The sequence below is a fragment of the Saimiri boliviensis genome, chromosome 13, assembly GCF_048565385.1.
Source record: "Saimiri boliviensis isolate mSaiBol1 chromosome 13, mSaiBol1.pri, whole genome shotgun sequence".
NCBI classification, from domain to species: Eukaryota; Metazoa; Chordata; class Mammalia; order Primates; family Cebidae; genus Saimiri; species Saimiri boliviensis.
This window is the reverse complement of record NC_133461.1, coordinates 111256783-111280094: the sequence shown is the minus strand read 5'-3', so window position 1 is coordinate 111280094 and position 23312 is coordinate 111256783. Positions and strand designations below refer to the sequence as shown.

At 36.7% G+C, this 23312-nt stretch overlaps 1 protein-coding gene across 3 annotated transcripts in view; it reads right to left on the bottom strand.

Moving 5' to 3' along the window:
• Positions 1-23312, bottom strand: part of CSMD1 (CUB and Sushi multiple domains 1) — a 2098967-nt gene that overhangs the window by 5235 nt on the left and 2070420 nt on the right. For 2 of the 3 annotated variants that reach the window (XM_003940706.3, XM_074384179.1), the window contains 10 exons: positions 20987-21160; positions 20232-20405; positions 18892-18965; positions 15481-15592; positions 13741-13920; positions 12380-12424; positions 9304-9465; positions 8407-8519; positions 7490-7577; positions 637-769 (listed from right to left, as the gene is read on the bottom strand). In XM_003940706.3, coding sequence (XP_003940755.2) covers positions 637-769; positions 7490-7577; positions 8407-8519; positions 9304-9465; positions 12380-12424; positions 13741-13920; positions 15481-15592; positions 18892-18965; positions 20232-20405; positions 20987-21160 — 1255 coding nt within the window. The remainder of the gene's footprint in view (positions 1-636; positions 770-7489; positions 7578-8406; positions 8520-9303; positions 9466-12379; positions 12425-13740; positions 13921-15480; positions 15593-18891; positions 18966-20231; positions 20406-20986; positions 21161-23312) is intronic. The other variant, XM_074384178.1, reaches the window with a different exon arrangement.

Here is a 23312-nt window from a genome sequence, read left to right as displayed (position 1 = left end):
TAGAGAACATTCTTTTCAACCTTTTGCTGGAAGGTTGAAATACCTTCTGAATGTTCTCATGGCTGACCATGGAGAATGAAAATAGAGACAGAATCCTTTATTTCATGTCTCAATTGAACATGAAAGATAAAAGCATATTATTTCTCAACTCAGTCGTTTATTCTCTTATTTCTTAGATGTGGCCTGCTTAAAAAGAAAGGGCAGAAAACAACAAAAAATACGCAAAAAATCTTGACGAATAAGCTTTGTCAGTGTAAGAAAGAGCATTGCTCTCACTTGTGGGAGCTGAACGATGAGAACACATGGACACATCTGTGGGGACAACTCATACTGGGGCCTGTGGAGGGGTTGGGGGGAAGGAGAGCATCAGGAAGAACAGCTGATGAGTGCTGGCCTTAATACCTGAGTGATGGGTTGATCTGTGCAGCAAATCACCAAGGGACACATTTACCTAGGTATCAAACCTGCACATCCTGCACATGTACCCCAGAACTCAAAATAAAAGTTGATTTAAAATTATAGAACATTGCACAGTAATATAAAGTACACATGCATGTGAGCACAAGAACATGCCCATGACTTAAACCCAGAGTTTACACTCACAACATTCTCAAACAAATGGTGTTTCTGCAGTACCTGTGTTTGTAGAGGTAAAATGCAAACCCTGATAAAATTAGAGCAAAGAAAGGAACAAGAATGGCAGCCGCCACAGAGCCACTGCTGGTGCCGTGGTAATGATTTGAAGAGTCTTGATCTGGGTTTAAGGGATCTAGAAGATAAAGAAAACATTTAATTTGTAGTTACTGTATTCTGATTTAACAAAGAAATATGCAGGATAGATTTTATAAATGGATGTGAACGCTACAAGAAGCAGAGTTGCCATTTCACAAGCAACCAGCTGGTATTCTTTTCTCAATATTATAGTATCCACTTAATGACCAAGAGCAAAAAACTGTTTAATACTAATGCTGGAGAATACTATGAAAGAGGCTCAACATTTGAAATGTGAGAAAGGCAAAAAGGGTCACGATACATCCTGACTTTTGTTGATAGTTGCAGACACTTTCATGAAAACTAACCGGAAGCATTTATATGCTTTTTCTATATTCAGAGATCAATAACATTTGCTGTTTTCTTATGTCCTAAGACCAGACTTGGCAAAATATGTCACTGAAATTATGTAAATATCCCAGTTATCTGTAAAAATGGCATTGCATTCTTAATATGTGAATAGGATGGTGTCATCTGCCTTTATTTTAGGTAGATTCTGAAATTCACTGCAGAGTGTAGAAATATTCAAAAGAAAAGCATAGCTCAATGTAACAATGCAAGTTTCCATGAAGACACAAAATAATGCTAAAATATTACTTCTTAAATTTTTGTGTATATACATATATGTGTGTGTGTATATATATATATATATATATATATATATACACACACACATACAAACACACATACACCCAAATACATTATATATATGTAAATACTTCAAGTATTATGAAGGTGATAGAATCATCCATTCTATAACCCGTAACTATGGAGTGTCTTATGGCATGCCACTGAGAGGAAAGCATTAACAATTCAAATTCACAAACCTTTATTAAGCAACTATTGCCAAAGAAGAAATGTAGTTCTTAAAGTGTTTATTAATAAAATAGAATTTTGAGAGGTGTTTGGCCTAATTGCATGGAGTCGCTTAATGCAGGTGTGCAATGTGTTATGATTGGCGTCATCTCAATATAGCAGAAATTGAGAAGAAGCTGACCTGGTTTTCATATTTCCAGAATTTATAAAATGTCAAATTCAAAGAGATGTTGCTTTGTGTATTGTTTTATAAACCAGAAATGCAAAAAAAAAAAACAATCAAATATTTAAAATCTTTAAACCACTATTTGTATCAAGATTCTTTAATTTTCGTATGAAAACTTTCAAATGATATTACTTGCCATTTGCTTCCATAGATGCACGATTATGACTGCCTACCATCTTAACATCTAGCAGGAACATATTTTGGAATAATGTTGACTCTTGCAACTACGTATCTTTTTGAGATTTGTCCCATTACCATGCAAAAGAAAAATGCTTGCGATGTGAGCACCTGAGTTACAGACATGCAGTGAGTGAAGCCAGCTGGGTGTTCTCACCACAGGCCCTGTGTTGGCAGTGAGGGATGAGAAACATCCTGAGATAGTTTAAAATTTGTTCCACTGGCTGAAGCGATTCTAGAGCCCTGAGAGCAACATGAAGTTGTGCGTTGGGGATGGTCCCAGCAGCGGCCGCGGTGGCAGCAATGACGTCCGGTGACCAGGGGTGGTGCTGTCCAACAGAGGGCACTGATGCCCTACTCAGATGGCACCAACTTAATGGGTTGGTTGCAAAAATAAAATGTTAGTACATCTCAAGTGCTTACAACAATGCCTGGCACAGAGGGAATGTTCACGTGGACTCACAGCCGCACAATGTAGGTTCCCTGAAGCCAGGGCTTTTGTTTTGTTTTGTTTTGGTTAGCTTTCCCCTTGAATCCTCAGAACCTGCAATAAAACCTAGAACACAGTATGTGCTCAATATATATTTGTGAAATTAAAGAAACAAAGTTATGTCTTTATAGCATTTCGGCACCCAAAGATCTTTTCGTTTCCATTACATTGCCATACATTGTTCTTCTGTAATTCTGGGAGTATCTGCCTCATTCTTACAGAGGTATATTCTGCTTACATTAACTGCAGTTAGTTTCTGTTATCTGAAAACAAAGTTACATAGTTTTGTCCATAACAGATATCAAAATTCCAAATAATAAAATACTGGTAAATCTACTTGTCACAAGACACCTCACATGAAAACAAATAACAACCCAGATGAAGGTCTTTGTGGATTATATAACCAAACTTACTGTGAGGTTATTATACTGCCAGCAGCTTCTAGTTAATTTTAGTTATTTACCCTTGTTTGAATAATTTGAAGGTTAATATACACACATGGTAGTAATTAAAATGTCATAAAGGTTATGAAAACAAATAATATAAAGGAAAATTGAAATAAAGAATCATTCTTTGCCCTATAAGGCAGTTCCTCTTTAGACAGTTGAGGGATTTAAAAATTGTCCTTTCAACAGTGTACTCCTAATATTAGTTGTTATTACTTTTTTATTTTTATAATTGGTAATATTATTTGCATTTTGTGTATGTGGCTTTTTAATCTTGGAAGTATGTTTTTGAGGCTCTTCTATTGGCATATATGAATCACATTTAATTTTTTAAGGTGTATAGTATTCTATTTATTAGATATAACATTTATTTAGCCAGTCAACTCTCCAAGGACATTTAGGGTGTTTTCAGTATCTTCTATAATGCTGCAATGAAATCTCTTGCCTATATCTACACATTAGCCAGAGTCTACACTTATATAGGACAAATCTTCAGGAGAAGAATTATTAATGAACAGAATTTGTACCTTTTAGTGTTACTATGTCCTACCTAATTGCTGTCCTAAGAGTTGCTGCAATTTCATTCAACCATTGCCCTGTGAGGGTCTTTACAATAGCACCAGGACAGCTGTGCGGGATCCCTCAGCTACCCGCCTTTCCTTCCTCCTCCTCTCAGCGCCCTCCCTCCTCATGTCGTTATTGGATCCATGACTGTTGCAACTGCAACTGCTGCTGCTACTACAATGATAAATCAAACACAGTACTTAGTTATTTTTGAATTTACGTTTCTTTAAGAGAGTGAGCATCTTTGCATGTGTGGTAAGCTAGGTCGTTCAATTTTCTAAAGAGCATTATTTAAACAAATGCACATCCAGGCCTGCAGCACTTAATGTTGGGGATACCTTCTGAGAGATGCTTCATGAGGCAATGTTGTGACCTCACAGGGTGCACCCACATACCTGGATGGTGTTGCTTACAGCACATCCAGGCTAGAGGTACAGCCAGTGGCTCCTACATGAGTAATGCCTTGCACTATGACATGACAACAGCTATGGAGTCACCCAGGAGATGGGAATTTTTCAGCTTTATTGTAATCTTATGGGGTCACTGGTGTATACCAGATCTCCATTGACCAATATGTCATTATATGGATCATGACTGTCCTATGTAATTCATCCACTTAAGCTAAACATACAATCCAAGGCTTTTACAGTGTATTCATTGGATGATACAATCATCACCAAAATCTTACTTAGAAGACTGCTGTCCCTTCCAAAGAATCTCAGTATCTCTTAGTATTATTCTTCCTCCATCTTTATTCTTCATCCCAACCTTCAGCCCCAGGCAACCACTAATTGATATTCAATCTCTATGGATTTGCCTGTTATGGACACGTCCTGTAATGGATTTATACAATATTTGGCCTTTTTTTTTTTAATCTTTCTTCACTTAGCATAATGTTTTCAAGGTTCATTCATGCTGTAGCATTCATCAGTACCTTATTCCTCTTCAGTGCTGACTAATATTCCATTGTATGGCTGTACTACATATTGTTTATCCTTTCATCCATTGATAGACCTTTTGCTTGTATCCATGTTTAGGTTATTTATAAATAATTCTGCTCTAAGCATTCATGTACGAGTTTTTGTGTGACATATATTTTCACTTCTTTTGGCTCTACATGCAGGAGTGGAATTGCTGGAGCTTACAGTAACTCTGACTATTTGATGAACTGTCAGAGTGTTTTCCAGAGAAACTGCATCATTTCATGTTTCCCCAGCAAAGTACGACAGTTCCAGTTCCTCCGCCTCCCTGCCACCCTTTGCTATTTGACTTTCAGATCATGGATATCCTTGTGGACGTGAAGTGGTATTCCCGTGTGTTTGATTTTCATTTCCCTAATGATGAGTATAACCAACGTCTTTTCATGGGATTATTGCCATTTGCATACCTTTAGAGAAATATCTATTCAAATCTTTTGTCAATTTTTTAATTAGGTTATTTGCCTCTGTATTATTGAGTCACAAGAGTTCTTTGCATATTCTGGACACAAGTCACTTATCAGGTACATAATTTTATGTGTTTTCTTTCATTCTTTGTATGTTAGGGGTGGGTCATTCCATCTCAGTGGGGAAACTAATTTATTGTTAAGTTTCTTACGCAAGTTTTTGCATTAAAGTTGTCTTTCAAGTTAATTTTGTTTTAGTATGCATTTAATGACAATCATGTTTTTTGGTTTAGCTACTGAATAGAGAAAATTAGGAGACTGTTTATTTTTATCCATAAAAATAGATGCTTGCCATCATTCTTAAATGAATGATTGTTGTTGCAGAATTACTTAAACATAAACTTTTCTTTTCTTTTTTTTTTTTTTTTTTTTTTTGAGACGGAGTTTCGCTCTTGTTACCCAGGCTGGAGTGCAATGGCGCGACCTCGGCTCACTGCAACCTCCGCCTCCTGGGCTCAGGCAATTCTCCTGCCTCAGCCTCTTAAGTAGCTGGGATTACAGGCACGCGCCACCATGCCCAGCTAGTTTTTTGTATTTTTAGTAGAGACGGGGTTTCACCATGTTGACCAGGATGGTCTCGATCTCTCGACCTCGTGATCCACCCGCCTCGGCCTCCCAAAGTGCTGAGATTAAAGGCTTGAGCCACCGCGCCCGGCCAAACATAAACTTTTCTAATTAGTTAAAGGTGGGACTTACTTGTGAGTCAAATTATTTTGTAAAGTAAATTGTTTTTCCTGACAATAAGCTCATTATCACATGAGAATACAAATTTCTTGTTAAAGCAAGCTGTTATTTTGTTAGATTAAAAAGAAATGAGGTAATGCAAAGGAAATTTGTAAAAGCAAACTGATAGTTCAGGTCAAGTTCATTGGATCAGTAAACTCAGACATCTACACAGCATCTTGCACAGCTCACTGGGGTGTCCTTAAACAAAATTACTAGAGCGTGTGCTACAGAGAGAAAGGAGGACAAATAACTCCAGGATTTGGCTTAGAGTGAGAGAAAAAACACATTACCCATCATTAGTGTTGGTCTAATGCATTTATTCTATTTCATTACCTCAAAATAATATAACCCAATTTAAAATATAATCTCAGCTATTGCCAACACTATAATGCTCTTCTATTTAACAATACTGTGGTTGGAATAGTGGAGGTATTTTATGATTAGTTATCCTTTTTAATCAAGTTCTTTTTTTCTTTTCTACAGGCCAAGCAGACTTTTTTTTTTTAATTCAGCACTTTGATAAAAGTCTTACAAAATAAGTTCATCAGTGCTAATCATCACAAAATTGTACATTCACATTCCTCTGAAAGGTGGCTCTGGATCAAAGCCTATATGGTAATATTCTACTTTAGAAAAATAATGCGTGAATAGTATTCTACAAGTAGGAGATATATGGTACCAATATTATTACAAAAATCCATTTTCTTTTATTTACGGGTTCTAACAAGTATAACGACATCTGTGCAAATAGCTTTAGCATGAACAAAGCAATGCTTATGTGGTTTCTCAATCTCATAACAACCTTAGGAACTTCTGTACTGAGCTTTCAGATGAAGAAATAGGCTCGGGAATGCTGTAACTCATTCTAGATCACAAAAATAGCAAGCAGATGAGGTAACATTCAGATCTAATGACTGTCTCCACATATGTTCCTCCCTTAATTACTAAGGCAAAAATCAAGTAGTAGAGAAAGCTATAAAAAAGGGAGGATCCATCTGTCTGCCTATCTATGTAGGATAAGTTTTTTTCTCATTTATAAGTCAAACCTCCTTCAACATCAATATATAGTCCTCATTTTTAAAGAAATATACTGAATAACAATTTTTTCATAGATAGTATAATTTGTTGCATAAAAATACTCATTGAAGCAATTCTTTTAGGACAGGTGTTCAACATGTAGAGGTTATTTCTAACTTCCACTATTAAAATATTCCTGCTTTGGGCATGCCTGAATATGCAGAAATCAATTTTCACATTTGCCTGATTAAAAAATTCTAGAGAGAGAATTATTGGATGAAAAAAGTACTGATAAACATACATTCACCAAAATTAAACATGAGGCTCTTTTTCTACTGTCAACCCAAAACCATATTTTAATCTTTGCCATTCTGATAACTAAAAATAATCATCTTTGTTACTATATATAAGAATATATATTTTTGAAGATCTTGTTATATGTTTTTTGGCCATTTTTATTTACTCTTACATTTTTCTTTTTTGTTTTTACTTTTACAACTCTTAGTTTCTTAGGGTGATATAGTTTGCTTATCCTTTGATCTTCATCTTTTTCCCCCTTATTTTTTAAATAGCTTTTGATATAGTAAAGATATTAATTTTATGTCTGGCATACTTATTGCATTATTTCTGGCTTTGTATTTGTCTATTTTGCTATTCAAAATGCTTTTTTTCATTCAGTTGTAAAATATGTTAGTTTCTCCTATTATTTTGTTTAGGTTTCTGTTAAAGTCGTCTCTTCCATTTATTCTTAGCAAAATCATTTGAAAGCGAAACTGATACTGGCTTTAAAAAACATCCTAAGTGTAATTTACCTTGTCTTTCTAGCTTAAATTTTCCAAACTCTTTTCCATGAATGTCACCTTGAAATGTAAATCCTCCTCTTTCAAGTCCAGATGATACCTGATATACAGGAAATAAAAGATATAAAAAGGCATACAAAGGGATGAATAATATCTTATTTTAATATATCTTTTAATATAACTGTTATAGCTCACAGATACTACTGGTTTAATATTTTTTTATTTTTGGCACTCTTTTTGGTGACAAATATATAGTTAAAGATCAGAAATCAACACAGAAGTGAACTTCAACTGATGTATGTAAATGCTCACAATCTCATTTTGATCTCGAAAATGGTAGTAAATTTTATAATATATGTTAACTGTACTTTCTAACAGAAGCAAACATATGAACTAGGAAATAATCTACATTATGTAAAACTTGCTTTGTGTCCCAGCTGTTGGTACATCATGTGAGGGTACATCATGTGAGCTGCCTACTCTTACATTAGATAGTGAATTAGAACACAAATGGCTACCTTGCAAAAAAGGAAATTTCATCTTAAATCTCTGTATTTATCTGACAATGATTTCTTTTAGAACCAGCAGCATGGTCATGAAGCAGTCTTGGAAAATTTCTGGTTCTACCACTCACAGTGTAATGTAGTGGTAACATCACAGATCCTGGAGTTCAGGTCTTATTCTGTCCTCTGCAGTAACAACCCCTTTATGGATGGCTAGCTTATTTCTCATTTCCTAGACCTGGTTTTTTCCGCTACAAAATGTAGGAGTAAAATGGCAACTCTGTCAAGGAGAGAGACTGCTGAGTTTTCAAGGAGCAGACACAAAGACTGCTCTACTCAGAAGCCTCCAATCCGTAGGCCTGTCGTCTGCACAGAGAGAGGATTAGAAAGCCTGCACTTTGTCACAGACCTCGCACGTGTACTTACATAACCATCCAGTCCCCAGTTGTCATTTTCAAACTTGCTTACAAAAATATCTGCTGGACCTTTAATTTGAAAAGCCTTCAGAAGTAAGTGAGCCTCCTCCTTCTTGTAAACACCTGTGAAAAGATCAGCAGGTCAGGCTTACCTTAGAGAAATTCACAAGAGTTAGTAATTCAGCCCTTTAATCCATTTGATGTGAAATGTGATACAGAGCTGATAACATCATTGATAATAGAAAACTTAAACAGAAGTTTTATTTTTACTTGTACATTTTAGCCTAGGAGCTTCTTATTTCCCTGAAAATCACTTCTTAAATCCTTATCTATCTTGAATAGGTATAATCCACTCTATGTTCAATATCCTCATTCCACAGAAAGAATAAGAAATAACATATTTGATTTTGCTAATTAAAAAAATCTCTCTCTACAAAAAGTGCACAATGAAAATAATTACATCACAGAATTAATGTAGAATGAAAAAGATATGCACACACAGTGCTTAAAATAGTGTCTGCCATATAAATCAAGGCTGTTGTATTTTATTAAGTGTATGGTGACTTTAAAAATCTCATTATGAGCGCATGACTTAAGAAAAAAGTTTTAAAAGAATAAAGTTTGGAGACATGCATTACTGGATACAAATCTCAGATTCTTGACTTAATACTTTATGTGCATACTCTTGAGCAAATCGGTTCACTTTTCTGTACCGGCTGTGTAATCTTTAAAATCAGAAAATAATACCAACCTACCATGGCTAGGGAGAGGCACCAATCAGTTATACTATGAGCAAAGCCAACGCAATATCAGTAAGTACTTAATGCTTCTTAGATCACGTCTCCGTGAAAAGATAACAGGTGTATCCCGCTCGCACCATGCATTCAGTGAATTCTTTGGGACCTACCTGTCAACTTCAGCTCCACTTGGGAGGCTTCACTGAAGGTGGCATTCACCTTACTACTTGTTGCATTGAACCAGTCAACAGTGAGCGTGGCAGGCTGTCTTTTCCCTAAATATTCATAATATCCTTTCCACACGGAATTGACGAAAAAGACATCTGAAGGAACTGGGAAGTGGGGAAACAGATGAATGTCAGTACACACACAGACAATGAATTCAGACATTACTAAACAGAGAAGGCATAATACTCCTAGTGAGAGATCACAGATGAGGGCAATGATGACAAGGGGAGCCCAGTGCACCATGGTTCATAGCATGTGCAAAACTCAAAGAAGCAGGTGTCAAGATTATTACAGTATGCAAATAGACATTTGTGTTTATAGTTTTTTTTTTTTTTTTTTTTTTTTTTTTTTTTTTTTAAATTAGAAGCCAAAGCACACCTATTTTAATAGACCTTCCAAGGTCCTGGAGTATGGTGAATTGGTACTCCTAATGTTAGTTTAGTTTTTATTGTGCTTAGTAAGGAACAGGTTTACCTGACCCATAAAATCACTACTGATATTTCAATAATATCCAAGTCTACTATTTGAAAGACTTGGAAGGCTCAGAAGAACTGATATATATCATATGACAGAAATGTGCTGCCCTGAAAAAGGTTGCGTATCCCAGTACCAAGTACCGGATATCCCAGCACCAAGCTGACTTATGAAGACAAAGGCCTTTCATTTCTGAGATCTTTATTTTGTAATTAGAATCAATCTTTCCATTCACACTCTCCTGCTCTTCTTTAATCTCTTTGTGTAAAATATTCCATTAGTAATAAAAGATGGGTTCAATAATTTCAAATATTTCTTTATATATGCCTTTTAAATTCAGTAATAAAAGGCACAAAATCTTTTTAAAGCATAGAGTTCATCGACAGAAAAACTTTCAAAGATTATTGAGGTATTTCCTCTTGTTCTCACAGCTTAAGAAAAAATATAAACTTATTTTTCATGTGTTTGTTTAAAAATGTATATAAAATCCTGCCATTTTCCCACATTAACATGAACTGTAATATATAAATCTACATGATGATTCCAATGTTTCTCTTTTTTTGCCTTATGATGTGCATGGATTATTTAATTAGATAAGATGCATGATAGGCATAATTGGTCAAAATCCGTCACTTGAGTTGCTGGGGGAAATGAAGATTCATGTCCTCCTAAACTGTTTTTTAGAAAGTCCATGTATAGTGGCAAATAATGAGGACAAAAGTGTATTGTGCCTGCACCCGTGCTTCTCTTTCCAGCCCAAATGCCCATTTTCTTGTTTTCCTAGTCAGGCTAAACCTATGATACTCAGCCTAGCAAGAGAAGGGTTAAAGAAGAACAGAAGGTAATAGCTTCCTTTGGCCTAGAGTACATCCCACTTCCTCATAATAATAGTGATAATAAGTTAAAAACTGATATATCCACACAAGTATCTAACACATTTACTTATAAGTAATTGATTTTAGACACATCGACTTAGCCATTGGCAGCACAACTGAGGCCCCATTTTAATCAGCAACTCCCAAAATGACTTTATTTTCCATTAACAAAATTAATAGTCTTTAAAGTATGTAAAGATTGTTTTCTCTAGTTAGAATTTATATGCTTTTCTGAAGATATGAATACATTTGTTCAAGCATTCACTTAAGTTAATCTTGTTGAGGTTTCACAGGAATGGACCAGGCCTGGCTGGGTAGGGTAAGATACAACCAATGTCTTTGGCTTCTGTGTATTAAATTATGACCACCAGTCATGTGGCAGAAGTCATCGTTCTGGGTCTTTATAACATCACTTGTTGCTGGCAGCCTGCTGTATAATGACAGAACCACATAGCTGAGCTGTACTAGAATGTACCACCTTGCTGACGAATCACATTCAATTAGCACTTCCCTTCCAAGAGCATAAGAGAAGGAATATTGATGATAATGTTTGTACCTCCAAAAGGAGTGTCTAGATATTTCAATATCTTAAACACAAAATAAGCAAAGAAAAAACAAAACACGCACACAACAACAATAACAAAACGAGATTGTGTTTTCTTCCACTGAAGAAATTGTTGCCTGGTTAAAGAGCATTGACTTCTGTATGTGATTTGTAGGTAATATTTAAATAAAATAGTCTAGAAAGATTTAAAAAGTGTTTTATATTCTTCATTATGCAGATTGGAGAAATCTCTTTAGTCGTATTGGCACCTTTTGCCTTGTGTTAAGAATTAAATGTGTAACACAGCATCCTGACAATAGCATTACAAATACTCTTTCCATGTTTGATTCTAAAATAGAGCTTATGTCCAAAAATACAATGTTAAAACCTGAATAAAGAAAGTACTAGTCAAGTGATCTTATATATTTACAAAGGTTTTTTCTGCTTCTAATAAAACAACAACAACAAAATACCCAACCTAATATAATTTGGGACAAATTTTGCTATTTTTAGAATTTAAATTTAAAACACAGATACAATATGCCAGATGAATTTGTATAATGAAAACTTTCCACGGAAAATAGAACTCCATCTTTGTGATTTGCTACATAATGCATTTAGCAAGGCACCGCATACAACAAAAAACTATCATTAACATTTTAGAAGGCAAAGGATGCCTGAATGAATGGAGATACTTGGGAAAAAATTGGGCTCCACATTTTGAACTGTTCAAATGAACAACTTACACTGTAGAAAAGCCTCATTAATATGAGCTTCCTCATTTGGAGAAAAAAATTGCAACCCTCTTTATAAGGCTCTCCATTATACCACATGGCGTGATCAACGCTTTCATTTCTCCCTACCAAATGCCAAAGGCAGGTTTCAGTGAAACTGTGTGTAATAACACCAAAGGTTTTCTTTTTAAGTAAAGTCATGTTATTTCATTAACAAATTATTGTTGTGAAATAAACAGAATTCCATGTAGCCTTAGTGTTTAAATTACTGAAACATTAACTTTGTCGTGGACTAATGGATTCAGAAATTTAGAGGGTGAAAATTGTTTCACTGTGCAGAGTAGAGAACAAATTATTTGATCGAAATCTATAACTGTTCTGGTATACAAACCTGGAGTTTTAGTAACTGTTTCATTAACTTCTCTCACTCCTTTACCTACAAGTAAAAAGACAAATTATCATTTTTAAAAAAACATTTATTTTTGAGTAAGTCTGAAAAAATGTCAAATTGAAGCAATTTTCCTTTCTCCAGATTTTTATATGAACACCTTATACATATACATTTTGAACCCATGTCTTTACAGCAGAATATTCTTGGTATTTGTGGGAAAGTGGAATTTAAGGGTGAAAAATCAATATAAATCTATCTCCTTATATTTCCATTTAAAATGCTACAACAGAGAGCCTTGCAAAGGAGGGTGGCTTCTACGACTTTTCTCATATCCTATTTGGAATATCCTGCCACATACTAAAAGGTAATACCCCACATAAACATGATGTTAGAGTCCCTCTTGATTGTCCAACACCCCACCCAATCAATCAATTTATAAATTACTATTGAAAAATACAAAATTATTTTCATTGCAGAATGTTCATTTTGTTCTATCAAGTTAGATTTAATTCATATTTTCTTAGCTTTCATGTTTTGTACCAAACCACAAGTTACCATTTAAAAAGTTTTTCTTCTTCTCTTTCTAACAGGGAAGGGCAAGGGAAACAAAAGTCTCTTTAAAATCCCGAATATGAGAACTATAATAGGCCCCAGGAAATAAAACCTAAGATCAGTGACTTTATCACACTCCATCGTTTTTGGTTTATGCTGTTTATACTCCATGGATTTATAAATTACATATGAGGGGGACAGGGAACCTGAATGAAAGTGTAGCTATTATCAAATCTGACCCAGGCTGATGACTCTCACTTGGAAACACACAAATTTGTAATTAATGGATCATTTCCAGGTGAATTGCCTTTGCATTTTTAAAAAGTAGAATCACTGTCAGGAACACATAAACTTGCGTTTTACCACAAACAGCATGTGATATTAAAAATAATACAGTTTTATCTATATATTCCAGGATACTTGGTGATATTTATTCATTTTCATCTCTAAGAACTCCTGTTTTTTTTCTGAAAATATAGAGTATTGTTTTCATTTTAACTCAGAATGCTTCTCTTTAGCCAAATAACTTTTTTCTTTTGGCTTAAAATAATACAATCATTCTATGATGTACTCATTGCATACTAATTATACTATATATCCACTCAGCTCTGCCACCATTGCATAAACACGTAGGATACGCACATTCACAGACACAGCTCACACACATGAGGCACGACTGAGGCCGGTGACAATGCTGCAGCCCTCATGCTCTGACTTAAGGGTCTCACACATGGAAGCTAGCCTGATGTGCAGCCGATCCTTCCCCTTGCTCTTTAGAAAAGTATGCCACTCCTTGATCAATGACTTACTTTTACACACAGGAGACTTTCCTGTCCATTTCATATCTGCTTTACATGTTCTGTGCTCAGATCCACCTGCGAGGAAAAATCCTGGGTGGCAGGTGTACACTAAGGTGTAGCCAAAAGTAGGAAGATCGATGGCCCTCACATCCGCGTGTGCTGGGGTTTCGGGCTGTCTGCAGGCATGAGCTGAAACGACATCAGGAAACATGGAGACTTGTTTATCGTAAAGTTAGCACATGTGTCTAAAGAAACAAATAGACCAAAATAGTTTGGAAGTTGTTATGCAGTCAGTGTGTATGTGTATATATACATGTATATACATATATATGTAATTTTTTGGTAGAGATGATGTCTTGCTATATTGCCTAAGCTGTGCTAGAACTCCTGACCTCAAGCTTTTCTCCTGTTTGACCTCTCAAAGTGCCGAGATTACAAGGAATGAGCCACTATACCCATTCTACATATATTTATAGATAGGTAATTATGTGCAAAGATTTAAAGTAGAGATCACAGCTTCAAAATAAAAAACTCTTCTGCTATACTGCTAAAATAAATATGTTAAAGATCATTAAAAGCAAGCCCAGTCTTTAAAATTAAACAGTCTATTGCATACTTAGATATATGCCTTAATTTTTTTCTAGTGAAAACTAGCACATTTATTATTCAATTTAATAATTTATTTTGGTAAAAATCTGATGTGTATTTAGAAACAACTGAAATATTATAGATTCATATTTTATTTAAAATATGATTTAGGAATAAATGAGATTGTAATGTATATTCTATATCTCAAATCACTCTATTCTTTATAAAGTTTGTATTATGCCTGAAGTAAAGGATTGGCATATTACTAACAAGTTTACAGTTTTAAATTTGTGCATGCAGTTGTTTTAAGCATTGTCACTATTTCACTAATTAGTAACCATAACAAATACCTGATATTATCAAGCCCCATTATATACAGAAACACATGTATATATGTGAGTGTATGCATATACGTATATGTACATATACTATCAACATAAAATTTGAGTAGTGATTTAGAGCAGAGACGATAGTTTTAACCAACCAAAAATCATACCTCATATACTATTAAGATATTTTATAACAGTCTCCAAATGTTTTTATATTTAATATAGTAAGGATAAGACACTATTTCACTTAATTCAGAGGGAGCGAAATCAATAATTCACGTAATAATCATCCATATATATTTTCTAATTCTCATGATTAAGTCACAAAGTAAACTGTGATCCGTAAGTATTTGAATGATCAATTTCTATATACTTCATATTATAGTAAGAATAATATTTTATTCAGTTCACCCTCTCTTTAGTAATTCAATGCAAATATCCTAGAAGAATACTAGCACACACGAACAAGTTTTCTAAGACTGTTAATAATATTATTCACTTATCTTCGGTTTCAAGCAGTTTCTCAGACTTTACTGTGCCTTGGAATCTCCTGGAGTGCTTGTTAAACTAAACCATCCCCCTCTCTCCTCCCTGGATCCCTCCAGAGTCTCCGATTCAAGGTCAAGGGTGGGGCTTGAGAACTGACTTCACAGCCTAGTGTCCAGGCAATGTTTATGCTGCCAGTTCTAGGGAACCAAACTTTGAGGACATCCAAAGCTTAGGATTACGAAATTAAAAATAATTTCTCATTATTTCCCTTAGTGGTAATCACTTCTCAGACATTCACAGTAAATAGATTACTGCTGATTGTGGTGGAAGAAATCACACTTACGTATACATTCAGTCTGTATCCCACTCCATGTTAAATTTGCAAGGCAGGTGCGAGTCGTGGAACCCTGAATATGGTAGCCTTTTCTGCATCTGAAAAAAACTGTGCTTCCAACCTAGAGAGGAAATCCAATACCAGCTTCAGAGGCCAAGGGAACATGGACAATGTAAAATAGTGATACTTGAAAGCACAATTTGGGGTAAAAGGAGAGCAGCAATTTTTCAATGTAATGTCACATTATTGTCTAAATCAACATGTACATTTTAACTGCATGTTAAAGTCTTATACACAATGTAGATTGCTCAACGAATAATGTAAGATCTTTGCAAACTGAAAATTTAGAAGGCTGTTTGGGTAAAGAAGTTATACCTTTTAATTTTAGAGTTCTCTCTTTTTTGTTTGTAATAATTATTATTTACTTTTTCATTTTATTCTTGCCACTCACATTTTAAACAATTGGTATTTATTATTTTGTTAACACTCCCAGGGGACTGGTCAATTCCTGCTCATACAGAGTCCACCAAAACTCACCTGTTTTTCTAATGTTTCAAACTATGCAAACTAGTTAGTGTTATCTGAATGTCTGAGGCATCTTCCTCACCAGGGCTTCACAAAGCTACCCCCTCACTTAATTCTCTGTACTTTGCTTAAATTTCACATCCTCTGCAGATGCTTCTCTGATCTTCCAAGAACAGATCACATGCTGCTCAAATGCATTTCCCGAACATCAGATGTTATCTGCACCACTTACTACAAGGTCCTGGAACTGCCTCCATATTTATTTACCTAAGTATGTTCCTAACTTAACCAGAAGGGCCTTGAGGGGCATCTTCCTGTGATCTGTAAATACCTTTTTTAGAGAATGAGCTATGGTCATACACTGAAGGGCACCGAAGATTGTCCACGGTTCTGTGTATCTGCAGCATGAGGCCAGCATGTCCCACATACAAAGGGAGAGAAAAGCAACCCCCAGGGAAGACCGGTTTGCAATCATGACAGCCTGGCTTGGGACCAAATCATTTCCTTAAAGCTTGACTTATGAAGGCACATAAGTGTACCAACTTAGAGTCTGAAGAGCTGAATATCCCTCTTGTTTCTCACTCTGGAAATTTTAACCAGTTATTTAATTCCCTGTGTCTGCCTTCTCGAAGGAGTAAACTCATACCTCCCTTGTTGGGATTCTGGGAAGAATAACTATAAGTAAAACACAAAGAAATAGCTGGTACACTGAATAGTGAGGAAGGATTTCAGGAGAAAAAATGCTGCTTCTAGCACCTGATAAAATGGAAGCAGGAATTTATTAAGAAAAGTGCAAATGTATCTGAATTTTAAATCAATAGCTAATCTAAATTCAATGATAGGAAAGGGTTGACACATTTACTCTTGATTGATGGATGGATTTAAACTTTAGAGTCAGGGCCTCTCTCTGTTGCCCAGGGTACAGAGCACAGTGGTGCAATCACAGCTCACTGCATCCTGGACCTCCAGGGCTCAAGTCATGCTCCCGTCTCAGCCTTCTGAGTAGCTGTGACTACAGGTGCATTTTACCATGCCCAGCTGATTTTTTGTATTCTTTGTAGAGATAGGGTCTTGCTATGTTGCCCAGGCTGGTCTCAAACTTTTGACTTCAAGTGATCCTCCTGCCTGGGCCTCCCAAAGTGCTGGGATTACAGGCTCAAGCTGCTGCTCCCAGTCCCTTTCCTTTCTATCAGGAAGGCTGTCCATCAACACTCCATGCAAGCATGACAGCAATTCCAGTCAGATGTCCTGGTCAACATGCTGACATTGTCAGGAAGATCATGGACAGCCTCTATCATTTACTGGCAGAAAGAAAATACAGTCTCCTTCTCAATAAAATTTCTTTTAGTGGAATATACCAAGCCACGCTAACTTAATTATCATACACGAACCCTGGAGCTGTGGGTTTAGGGGACATGCCTGGCTGGAGAATGGGAGCTAGTCATTTAAGCTGCATGATGAACATAGGATAGCACAGGGACATTTCAAACTGAAATGGCTCACTTTGTGCAAGTAATGTTTCAGCATATGGTGCTAAAGAAAACAGACAACAATCTCATCGATTACATTTAAAACTAAAACGTTCCTAATAAAGGAAGAAAAAAAAAACATTTGGGGAGAGCTGCATCTCATGGTCTCAACCGTCTCTTTAAAAGATGGTGTCTGGGCTCTTTATCAGTAAATCTTACTGTTGGGTAAAATCTATTATTCATGTTAGTGTAGCTAATTTGCTATAAAGAGGGTGAAGGATTTATCCAAACCTATTAGTTTTGTATGATAGGTTATAGAACTATGTCGCTAAATATAATCATCACCAACTTGTAATTACTGTAAGTTGTACATAGGCAAGTTAAGAATTGCTCAAAGCAACGGTGATAAAAATCTTATTTTTCATAGTGAATCAGTGAGAGCGACACCCACATATACTATTTTCCAATATTTCTTGACAATTTGGTATTAAATATTTAAATACATGAAGTATTGAAGTTTAAGGCAATATTTGAGACATAATAGAAAATGTGCTGGAGTTAGCATATTGGGTCCCTGTAAAGATTTCCTCTGTGGGATGCAAGAGAGCTACGAGGAAATGCCCACTGCGCATCAGAACCAGTAAAATGGAAATGTTTTCATGCTCATGAGAGATGGGGAAAGTGGCTGAGGAAGACTTTTTATTCTTAATTGATGAGATCCCTAACTTGAAGATAGAATATATATTTAACTTTTGTTTTCAAAGGCATACAACCAGAGAGCAGTGAAGTTATGGGAGTATTTAAGATGGTTAAAATATTTTATTTCAAGCTTCATTACCTTCCACTTTTAGGTATTTCTCCAATATTCGCTGAAGTGTTAACGTTCATTTTATTAGAAGTCAAGTGAATGTGCTGAAGTATTATTTAGAATGCTAATAATTCATAGAACTTTAAAGATCATATGGAGAACTAATTTCACAAGTAAGCTTAGACTAAAGGGCTTATATACATTTTCTCCTGCTTTTGTCTCTAGAATTTAATATTATTTGGCCACTATATCCAGTCCCTAAATGGGGCCTTTTGTGGGTAGCTAATCAGTGACAAGTTACCCCAATTTGAGAATTGCCATGTGAGTTTAGCAGACAAATAAGAAAATGATGCACGATTTCAAATAGAAATTAACATAGCAACTGATATGTTAATTTCTATTTGAAATCGTGCATCATTCCATTATTATCTAGTAAGCAAGATACATATACTCATTTTTATAGTTATAAACACATGTAGAAATCCCCTTTGAATGAATTTTATTCAGATAAATATAACATGAATAAGGTACGATATGTAAAAGCATTTAAATATGCTTAAGTATCAAATATATTTTACATCTCCAGAAAGAAAACATAGAAAATTCATGACGGCCTACCTCATAGCCTCTGGAGCTGTTCTGTATTCCGAAGTGTGGCGTGCCAGGGTCTGGGCAGGTGTTATGGGCAGGTCCTGAAATTTGTGATTTAAAAAGAAAACAGGGCACCAGATATGGTTATTATGGGAACTCTAACAGTTTTTACTGAAAGGTCTCAAGAAATATAGAAAGTTTTGTTTTGAGAAATGTGCAAAATGTTTTTCAGGAAAGTGAAAAATTAAATTGCTACTTTTATCTTCTCTTCAAGACATCTTCAGATGTTAATTTTTAGACTTTAAGTAGCACGGTATGTTCTTTTTAGATAAGAATAAGTACATTTTCCCCATTGTCTGGCCTTTTCCTATAGAAACATATTTGTTTGGTCAATAATATGCCATCCTCAATAATGATCTATCACTATCTTTTGGTTTATTAGGATTCAATTAATGGCCATCTCATTTGGCTACTCATTACATTATTCTGAATTTCTTTAAATAATTTTCCTCAAGATCTCAAAATGAAAAATATATTTAATGCTTTAAAATTGAAGCATATGAAAAACCAAGAGTGACATTTTCAAAAAATGTAGGATGGGGCAACCCAATGGCACTTGAGCTCTTTTATCGGTGGTTCTACAGTTGCTAGTAGAAAAACAAAATAAGTAACTTCTTAAAACTTGTTATCTAGGGCAACTAACCTAGTAGGGGAAAGAAAAATATTTTTAGTGTAGAGATAGCTACTATATAGCAATAGTTTAAATCAAATGACAGCAAATATTCCTGTAATTAGAAAAAATGCTTCAATGACAATATTTCATTAATACTATATTTATTAGGTAGATATCATTCAATTTTTAAGAAAATAATCAAGACTAATTACTACTTTTTTACTAAAAGTTTTTAGAACAGCCTATTCTGCTTATTCAGTCTCAATGAAAAAAATTAACTCAACAATGAAACTCAACTCTGCAGCAATAAAAAAATAGCAAGGCTGTCTCTCTGATGAGGGCTGCTTTAGAGAGTGTTCCTAACTGCATCTTTTCCCTAAACAATGAAATTGGCAGTTGAGGTAGACAGGAGAAGGGACAGCTATGAAGGTCAGAGAACAAAGTCTAGCAGCTACTTTATTTTTTAGCAGACTTCTGACTTAAACACCAAGCTTAGTTGCATGGCTTAAGGGAGGCCGCCTATTGGTTTAGCTGGTTAGTGCTCAGTCTTCTTTAGCCCAAAGAATATTACCTTGCACAGAAAACTATCTGTGGGAGCACTATCTATGCAATCACAAATGACCCAGTTTTGGAATGAAATGTCCTCATGCCCGAATAACCCCGAATATCACCAGGGCTGTGTTATAATTGTTACCAATGCAGGTGGGTTGTATGCCGCTCCACGTGCCGTCAGCTTGGCAGATTCTTCTTGAAGATCCCACCAGTATAAACGGAGATTTGCACTGGAAGAAGACTTCAGACTTAAAGGTGAAACTTTTCCCACTAAGTCGCCCTTCTGCGGGGGTGCCAGGGTCTCCGCAGAACACAGCTATGGAAAACAACCAGGAAGAAGTCGGCCTTCAATGTTCCTGGATCAGCTTCACCAACTGAGCTCGATAACTAGTTTCGGTTAAATCTGTAGCTTTAACTATTAAACAAGGAAAAGACTAAAAGGAGGCTGGTCATGGTGGCTCATGCCCGTAATCTCATTTTGGGAGGTGGAGACAGGTGGATCGCTTGAGTTCGGGAGTTCGAGACCAGCCTGGGCAATATGGTAAAACCCCATGTCTACAAAAAATACAAAAATTGGCTGGGCATGGTGGCATATGCCTGCAGTCCCAGGTATTTGGTAGGCTGAGCTGGGAGGATGGCTTGAGCCCAAGAGAATGAGGCTGCAGTGAGCTATGACTGAACCACTGCACTCTATCCTGAGCAACAGACTGAGGATCTGTCTCAAAAAAGAGAATCTGCTCTGGGGCAACACAGCTGCTCAGGTTCGAGTTTTTGTATGTTGTAGGGCTATTACTCCCCACCAGGAAGGTCCTAAAGGTGTAACCTAAGGTGTGCCCGGATGATCTGGCACTGTTGCAGCCCTGTAATGAGTGGAACAAGTTCTGCTGTGGAACTTACGCAGGCACTGGGGGACCTCTCCTTTCCACACCCCGCGACCTTCGCAGGAGAGGATGGCAGAGTGAGAGAGCTGGTAGCCGTTCACGCAGCTGTAACTTATGCTGGAGCCCCAGTGGAAATCCGTTCCCTCCACTGTTCCATTCTGCACAGGTGGCGGCTGAGGACACAACACGGCTGTGCCCAAAGAACAAACAAGATCAACATTCCGGGGCTGCCACTGCAGCTGTGATGTTCAAACGATTCACATTTTAATTTTACCTGAATTACAAATGATATCTCCATAGGTTTTTTAAAAATACAATAAAATAAAGGAATTTCCAAGGGAGTTAGTATATCAAAACAATAAAACTTTTTAGAATATTTCTTCATTAATATAGATCAAGTATATAAAAGCAAAGTCATGTCGAAACATATATATAACACTGTAAAATAAAACAGGGCTGAACATGACATTCTCAGCATGTACAAGGCCAAGCAAGGAAGAAACATTCTTGTATAATTTTTGTCTTTTTATGGTGGTTACCAAGGACAATTCAAATGAGGAGTTGGTCAGATGACACAAATTTATAGGCACAGATGGTAAGAATTTTCCTGGCCATCTGTATTTCTTATTTAAAGACGGTACATACTTTCCAAAAGACACAGTCTGTCCATCTATTTGCTGAAATTTTTTTTTTTTTTTTTAAGAAATGCTTGTGTGATTAAAGCAGATCCTGTGAAATGCCACTTGCAAGTGTTTCATCACAGCCCTGGAGACTGATGTCTACTTTATGGGACTGAAAACAAGAACCTGGTTTCTAGGGAGGATTTCCCCGTGGGTGACGTCCCACAGTTCTACCTTCACTCTGGAAATCAGACCAAAATGCATACTGCAGGGGCAAAAATTCAAAACCCTTTGTTGAAAATCCTTCTTCTCTGGAGGTACAAAAGCGTCCCTAATTTTTGAAATTAATGGAAGTTGCCATGTGACCCTGTAGGTAACAGGAGGCAGTACAAGAGAATAATTGCCTGCCTGCCTGCATTTTGTGTGTTCAGCCTCATGCCTTCTCATGTTGGAAAGATAGGCCAACACACTCAAATCACACGAGCAACTCAGACGTTGGAAATGGGTCATTCTCTCACCACTCCATCTTCTACTGATCCATTCACTTGTTCAACAAATCCTTCCCGAACCCGCACAGTGAGGGCAGGGGAAATGCATACTCTGGCCCAAGGGAATGTCCAGGGGGAGGCCCCAGTTGGAAGATACCTGAACTACATGGGTCCCCGGGGGTTGGGGGGAAGGCGGAAATGGGAGGAGACATGTTTCAAGGAGGGGCAGAGAGAGAAAGAGGTCCCAGCTGGTAGGGCCTTGCTGGTCATGGTGTTGTTATAAACACACTGGGTACTACAAAGAGGATAAAAATTCACAAAATCATGCACAAAGTCTATTTTATTAGCAATTTCCATCATGACCGTTTGACCTGAACACGGACAACACAACTTAGTGCATTTCATTAAACGACCTAGTGTCTGTTGTATAGCAGATATAGTACTAAGAGTTACGATAGAAAGAAGAGAATGCAAAGAGGTCCTTCGACTCTCCTGGGAGAAGAAAGCAGGATGGTCCAAGGACATACCCACATCGGAGGAGAGGGAAAGCAGTGTTTTTGAAGCATCCAGGTCACAATTAAGCCTCACATCATGCTGTCGACACAAAACCATCTGTCTGGCAGACCCCACTGGAGATAACACCTTCTCCATTAAGCTCTGAGTATCCTAGCTCTCCCTCTCTCAGAATTTTATTTGTTTCTAGTCTGATAAAGAGGAGAATGCCACCTTCTTATGTTTGGCCACTGGCAACTTTGGAGCCCCGCTCTTCACCTCTTCTTCTTGTCCTTCTTCTGCAACAGCTGATAAGAAAGCCTGGATAGTTCTTCTTTGCTTCTGGTAAATAAACCATCACCATGCAAATCCCTGGCCCTTGTACAGCTTGCTCTCAGCCCCACTTCCTGGTCACTGAAAGAGCCCAGTCCACTCACTCTGCTTAGCTGAAGCCGCCTTGATGGGCTTGAGCCCGCCCTGATTCGCCCAGAGGGTCCAATCACACGAGTCGTAGACCTCTTCCTGCCTTGTCAGTAAGTGTCATCTTCAGTCTCAGCAACCAAACCCCACGAAACTTCACGGTGCTAACACGCTCTGCCAGTACTCTCCCATTACCAGGTGATTAGCTTGTCTCTCCAACCTGCCTCTAAATTGCCACAATTAGATTCACCGTTATATCTGCCATGACACCAAACACAGCCAGGGTCACAGGTTTACCCAGAACCACAAAGTGTTGGGGTTC